This window comes from Mastomys coucha, unplaced genomic scaffold, assembly GCF_008632895.1.
Source record: "Mastomys coucha isolate ucsf_1 unplaced genomic scaffold, UCSF_Mcou_1 pScaffold16, whole genome shotgun sequence".
NCBI lineage: Eukaryota > Metazoa > Chordata > Mammalia > Rodentia > Muridae > Mastomys > Mastomys coucha.
The window spans coordinates 14,529,589-14,537,285 of NW_022196898.1; the positions used below are offsets into that span (position 1 = coordinate 14,529,589).

The following is a 7,697-nucleotide window of genomic DNA, read 5'->3' on the forward strand; positions in this document are numbered from 1 at the left end:
AAGTCACTTATTTTCAACATTTTAACCATTTGAGAGTCTTTGAGTCTCTAAATTAACCATTGCCTATGGCAAAGAGAAACTTCTATGATCAAGGCTGAGTGTAATATTAATCTATGGAAATAAACATAAAAATTTAGAAGGCAATTCACTAGTAGTGGACTTCCTCTGGAGCTTATCATGTCCCCTTCCATGGCTTTTTACTTAATTTACAGTAGCCGGCATGAATTCCCTCCTAAGGAGTTGCTCTCAAGTCTATCTGGAAGGCCAGTGGTCTCTTCCAACAGCAGTCATGATACCATTGCATCTGTAGGCAATCTTGCCTAGAAAGTTGGTATTGTATCTCACAAGAATCACAACTATATAACACTGTAAAATACTTCTCAAGGAGGCTGCATAGCACCTTCTGGTATTATGGAAGCCACTCATCAGGGAGGAAACTTCTAGCTTAATTTCAGATTGATTTTTCTTTGTTCTGCAACCAAAGAACGTGGTTTTTGAGCAATAGGGACTTACCAAGTTCTGTTGGATAACCAAGAGTAATGGCAATGATCTGAGTTATTTTGGTGGCTTCTGAGTCATGCTGAATCACTCATATGAAGTGGTCATCTTACGTAGCGCACTGGCATTTTCAAGTAATAGCCTACTAATTCATGTCAAGGTATATATGTGAAGGATGACCAAAGTTTATAGTGGCAGTAAGGGAATATAACTTGCATTTTTTTGTTCACCCGTATACTAAGGATAAAGTCTAGGGCTTTGCTCATACTGGGCAAATGCTGCAACATCAAACAACATCTTCAGCCCTACATGGTACCTATTATGGAACTGAAAGTATAAATGTAGAAGGAATAGAAAATAGAGAGAGACAGAAGTAAAGGAAAAGGTAGGTGACTCAGCTTATACCTTAGGTGTGGATTTGATGTAGTTTACCCAAATGGCTGTTACCATAAGGTCTATCCTTTATCAAATAATAATGAAAGGTCACATATGGGCTAGGAACCATTAGACAAATATACTTCCTCTGGTCATTCAATAAATCTAAAACTAAGGCAAAATATTCCAGATGACATTTTTGTATTTGTTATCTCATTACACATAAATTACACAACCATCTATATTATCTTGATCATCGTCTCTAGAAGCCAAGAGGGTCAGAAATCAAGATAATTTTAGTTTTTGTGGTTTTGTTTGTTTGTTTTACAGCAACATTGAAGTTTTCGGCTCCGGTGGGCCAGCGGTGGCCTCAGGCGGCGGGAAGGACATGCATCAGTGGTATGTGTGCAACAGAGAGAAATTATGCGAATCACTTCAGTCTGTCTTTGTTCAGAGTTATCTTGACCAAGGAACACAGATCTTCTTAAACAACAGCATTGAGAAATCTGGCTGGCTATTTATCCAACTTTATCATTCTTTTGTATCATCTGTTTTTAGCCTGTTTATGTCTAAAACATTTATTAACGGGTTGCTAGGAAGAGGCTCCAATTTTTCTGAAAAGATTTATTTAGTTTACTGTATGTGTATGAATGTTTGCCTAGACACATATATGGTCACCATATGTGTGCCTGGTGGATCCTTTGTAACTGTGTTTATGAGTGGTTGTGAACTACTATATAGGTGCTAGGAGTTGATCCCAGGTCTTCTAGAAGAACACGTACCTTCTACTATTGTCCCATCTCTCTAGCCACATGTAACAAGATCTTACATGGTTAATTTTTTTAAAAATACTTTTTTTCATTCAGAATTTTATACAACATATTTTAATCATATTCTATGTCCCTTCTCCTCCTAACTCCTTCCAGATCTACTTCCACCTCTCTACATCCTCCAAAATCATATACTTTGTTGTTGTTGCTGTTGTTATTAATATTTTTTATTAACTCATGGAGCCCAATGTATTCTGTCCATGTACTCCTGGGTATGGGGGTCATTGTACTAGGAACCACACACATAAAGAAAGCTAGTTCTGCCTTCCCTATAGCCATCACCTATCCATATCTCCATTAGGGATGGGAACTCTGGAACACCTCCCCCTTCCATACTAGAATGTTCACCTGCTTGATAATGTGCAGACTTGTGTGGGTAATTGTGGTCTCTGTGAGGACATGAGTACACCAGTTCTGTCATGTCCAAAAGACACAGGTTTGTTCCAGCCATTAATGACCTCTGGTTCTTACTGCTGCCTCTCTGTGATGGCACCTGAGTCTTGGCAAGGTGGTTATGATATAGATGTCGCATTTGTGGCTGTTTAAAGACACTTTTCTGGTGACATCTTACAGCTCCATTTATCTATGGCTAGAAATAGGAATTGAGAGGAAAGTTGGATGTTATGTCTATTTTGTAGAACAATACTACTAGGTTCACCCTTGGTACTTATGAAATCCACAACCATGGATTTTTGGTCAGATTACAGTACCAAACATTTTTCTTCCTGCAGAGCAAGGTTTAAATCCTAATCAGAAAGTTATACTCCTAGAACATTCATACTATTTGTTGCACCCATGAGTATATCTTGCTATGGCAGACATTATTACAATTCACAGGGTTCATAGTTGAGTAAGTCTGTTGATTACTTGTTTACCACAGCAGCTTACATAGCACCTTCTAGTACCACAAAAGCTAGCCAGCAGGAATGAAGCTCTGTGGTCAGTAGCAACTTGGATTATACACATCGAGTGAGCTAGGTGTTTGTGTGTATATGCATGTGTTTTCTTCATGTAAAGGGGCATATAATCAAATTGTTGTGGGCAACGAAGAGCAATGGTAATATCCTATATTGTTTTGAGAGTTTCTGGAAAATCTCTAACCCAAAATTTCAGTGGAGATATCCCATAGCTGGCACTGTGCTTCTTATTTAGTAACTGATAGCTTCTGGGATGAAGCTATTCCCTGAGTAGGGTAACAACTACTAAATACTTTTATATGATATAGAATATATAAACATGTATTATGTAAATATGTTTATGAAGGCTATCTGGATTAATCACAGTTAATAACTACAAAGTCAAAACATCTGTGTATGGTATAGATTTTCCTTGAATCATTTCAACAGATGTGTAAAAGGACATGGCCATTTATTATTAATGACAACTGAGTGACTTTTTTGAGCCCAAACTGTCTGTTGCTCTATATCAAGATATGAGTATAATATCTTTCTCTGTCTGTGTCTGTGTCTCTGTTTCTCTCTGTCTCTCTCTGTGTCTCTACCTGTCTCTGTCTCTGTCTCTGTCTCTCTCTCTCTCTTTCTCTGTCTCTCTTCTTTTGCTTAAAATTTCTGATTGACCCTTGGAGCCACTTCTCCTGCCATTTATCTACATGGAGTACTAATCTACATTCATATTGTCTATGTGAAGTACTAATGTGTGTTCACATTATTCACATGAAGTGTTCTGATTTCTCTACATCAGTGCTAACTTTTGTCTTGTTGATAACAACCCTGCTTATTGGTAAAGGTTAGTTTAAGTTTCTCAGCATAGTTTCAGAAGCCTATCTTTAAAACAAAATTTCTTAAAGCCATTGTCAAAAATCTTCTGGTTGGCGATGCACAGGTTTACATCTAGGGCTTTTAAAACATTATTTAACAACAAAAATTGTTACTGATTGAATTTTACTATAAGTCCACTGAGGTTTCCTTTTTCTCTACCTTCTTTTGATTAAATCTCAGTAAGCTGTATGTGTTCAGGAATCTGTCAGTTTCCTCTGTCACCAGATATTGGTTTATAAAGCAGGTTCATAAGAGCAATTTACAACAAAGGAATTGCTGGCTTTTGTCTCCACCAAGGCTCAACAAGTTCAAGGCCTGTTCAGGGCATGTTACACAACAGTGAGTACCAACCATCCAGCCTGGCTCTATTCAGACTGAACAACACTAAGTAAAGAAAGAAGACTCTTGAGAGGCTTTAAAAAAAAAGAACTTGGATTTTTTTTGGCTTTCCAAGTCACCCCTTTGCTTTGCAGGCCTTCTTTTCTGTGTGTCTGGCACATGTGCCCTCCACCCCTTCTTCACATTTCTTCATCTGTTGGTTATGTCTGGGGTGTTTGAGATTTTTCCTGCTCCACCTATGTCCCTGCCTTTTAATTCTTGAACTAGCAGGTCTTGATTGCATTCTTGAACAAATGCAGTCAAGACCTCAGTCCGTATCAGTCCATATCATGTAAGCAATTATACCTTTGGTTTCTTATTTATTTTATTTGTAATTTGTACGATGTCTTCCTTTACACTAATTTTTGAATTGGTTTGTTACTGCTTTCTTAGCTTTTTGATATTCTGCAGTGTCTGACCAGCAGATCTACACAGGTCATGGTTAACTTCGAATTGGAGGTTGGACCAGACCTGTGGGAATAAACGGGTCAAGAACAAAAGACAGAGGACGCTAAGTAAATGTATCAAAGCGTGCTTTACTTGGGGTGAAATGGGTTTTTATATTCAGGCAGCTAAGTGAAACCACAATATCCAAACATAGCATATGCATAACATAAATACCACAGCAGATGCAGAAATGCCGGTTCTCAGTGGCATCACATCCCAGGCAGTCTGTTTACACAGGCAGTCTGTTTAGGTGAACAAGGACTTCAAACAGGAGTCTTAGTAGAAGTTAGCTGTGAGTCTGTCTTGATTTCAGGAGGAGCTGCAGCATTTGTGGGCTATTGTCTTGCACCACAGGTGGCTGGCTTCAGCTGGGGCTGTCAGTGCACTTTCAGTTTCAGAATTCTGCAGCAACATTAGGGCAGCATTGGAGGGAAGACAACAATATTCAATTTGTTGCCTTGCAGGATACTACAGTAAGTTCAAGCAATGCTTTCACAGCACCAAGTTATAAAGAATGTTTAAGTATAGATCACCTTAGGAAAGGCTGTCTGTACTGGCTGGTTTTGTGTGTCAACTTGACACAGGCTGGAGTTACCACAGAGAAGGGAGTTTCAGTTGGGGAAGTGCCTCAATGAGATCCAGCTGTGGGGCATTTTCTCACTTGCCCCTTGTGGGTGGTGCCATCCCTGGGCTGGAGGTCTTGGGTTCTAGAAGAGAGCAGGCTGAGCAAGCCAGGAGAAGCAAGCCAGTAAGGAACATCACTCCATGGCCTCTGCATCAGCTCTTGCTTTCTGACCTGCTTGAGTTCCAGTCCTGACTTCCTCTGGTGATCAACAGCCATGTGGAAGTAAGCTCAATAAACCCTTTCCTCCCCAGCTTGCTTCTTGATCATGATGTTTGTGCAGGAATAGAAACCCCGACTAAGACACTGCCTAAATATTAGAAGCATAAACAGAAAATAGAATTGCTTCCCTGGAATCATGTCCTCACTTCAGGAGGTATAATCTTTGGGCCAGGACTCAGGTGGTATACTCAGATTAAGAAATATTTACATTTGAGTTAATGCAAAGCTCAGAGCATTCTCAAAAAAGCTGGTAAGGCATTCCTTTTGTTTTATAAACCCTACTTACAGAAGTTTTGGGAGCCTCACCTCTCCCTGCCTCTGGGGAATTGTTTTTAAGCCAAAACAGCATTATTTCAAATCTATCCAGGTGTTGTTCAAAAAAAGTTTAAACTTAAGATTTATAAAAAAAAAAACAGTGAGGCTGTGGAACTTGTAGAGGCATTACAATCTGGCCTGCCTACTCCATATAGAATTATTATGTACTTGGAAGGTTGTTTTTTCCTCTGCATCCTGGTAATTGTAAAGGGTTTGTTTCTAGTGAGTTTGTAATCATTGGGAAGTTTTGCCTCTAGGAATGGCTAATAACCATATACTATGTAATTGGGTGTTGTTATTGTTGTTGTTGTTGTTTGTGGTTTTTTGTCTCTGCTTTAATACATAAGCTAGGACCTTGAATATTTTAGTGTATATTGTTTATTTTTTGGAGAGTATTTTATTAGCTAATTCTTCAGAAGGTAAGTTTTACTAGTTTTGCTCATATACAACAATTAGCTTTAAAAAATTAGAGTAGTTGTTGCTCCAGAAAAGTTTCAAAGACAATATTTTTTCAATATTTGGGGCCTCAGTTATGTCCTAGAATGGGTTGTGGTACAGAAAATTCAAGAAACAAAAGATGATTTGCTTACCTCAAATTATTTTCAAAAGCTTCCAGGAGATGTTTATTGGTTAAGACCTCACCTTAAGCTCACCACAGGAGGACTTAAAACTTTGTTGGATGTTGTCAAGGGGGATGTCAATTAACTAGTGTCTTAGTCAGGGTTTCCATTTCTGTACAAACATCATGTTTCTTCTAGACCTATAACCAGACTCAAGGCAAAACTGGTCCCTAAAGGAGAGGTAGAAAGTGTAGTCCGTGAGGAAATTCGATATACTACTAAGGAGCTTAATGAGTTTGCTAATTCATTCAAGCAGAAGCCTAGGGAATATGTGTGGGAATGGATGTTAAGGGTGTGGGATAATGGTGGAAAGAACATAAAACTAGGCTGAATTTATTGACATGGGCCCTCTGAGTGGAGATTCTAGGTTTAATATGGAAGCTCACACAGTTGAAAAAGGAGTCAGAAGTTTGTTTGAATGGTTGGCTGAAGCATTATCAAAAGATGGCCTACTGAAAAGGAGTTAGAGATACCTGGTGTCCCTTGGTTTAGTGTTGATGAAGGGATTTTAAGGCTTAGGGAAATTGCAATGCTAGAGTGGATTATGTGTAAAACATAATCTCCCACAATGGGAAGGTCTAGAAGATATGCCCTTCACAAGTCCTATAAGATGCAAATTGGTGAAAAGGGCACCAGCACATTTGAAGGGTTTTGTTCTTGCCCTTTTCCTTGTGCCAGACCTTAGGGTTGGAGATGCTGCTGCTCAATCTGGAGATGCTGCTGCTCAATTAGATGAATTAAATTCAATGGGTTTAATTGGGCCCTGAGGTAACAAGGGCCAGGTGGCAGCATTGAATCACCAGAGACAAGGTGATTGTAGTTATTATAATGGACAGCATATACAGAACAATGTTTATAATGACATAACCCATAATGGTCAGCACAGGAGAGGTGAAATATATAATGGCATGACTCTTTTGGACCTTTGGTCCTGGCTAATCAATCATGGTGTTTCCAGGCATGAAATAGATAGGAAACCCACTGCATATCTGTTTGACCTGTATAAGCAGAAAAATTCTCAAACAAAGGAAAGAAGGGTGACATTGGATCATGGCAAAAGGCAGTCTCGGCCAGTGAATCAATTTCCAGACTTGAGCCAGTTTGCAGATCCAGAACCCCTTGAACAAAGAGGTGGCCAGGTTCCTCTGAGGGAGGATCTTGATAAGATACCTAAAAGTTTTGCTGTTAATCTTTCTCTGGTTCTTCCCCAGAGGGACCTACGGCCTTTTACAAGAGTAACTGTACACTGGGAGAAAGGAAATAATCAGACTTGCGGGGGTCTATTGGATAATGGTTCTGAATTGACACTGATCCCAAGAGATCCCAAGAAACATTGTGGTCCTCCAGTTAAAGTAGGGGCTTATGGAGGACAGGTGATTAATGGAGTTTTCACTAATGTCTGACTCACAGTAGGTCCCCGAACACATCCTGTGGTCATTTCTCCAGTTCCAGAATGTATAATTGGGATAGATATACTCAGAAATTGGCAGAATTCTCACATTGGTTCCCTGACCTGTGGAGTGAGGGCTATTATGATTGGAAAAGCTAAATGGAAGCCTTTAGAGTTGCCTCTGCCAAAGAAAATAGTGAATCAAAAACAGTATCATATTCC

At 39.3% G+C, this 7,697-nt stretch overlaps 1 protein-coding gene across 1 annotated transcript in view; it reads left to right on the forward strand.

Moving 5' to 3' along the window:
* Positions 1–7,697, forward strand: part of LOC116094308 (methyltransferase-like protein 9) — a 73,949-nt gene that overhangs the window by 52,891 nt on the left and 13,361 nt on the right. Inside the window, exon 2 of the mRNA XM_031376167.1 lies at positions 1,204–1,511. Within this exon, the coding sequence (XP_031232027.1) occupies positions 1,204–1,511 (308 nt within the window). The remainder of the gene's footprint in view (positions 1–1,203; positions 1,512–7,697) is intronic.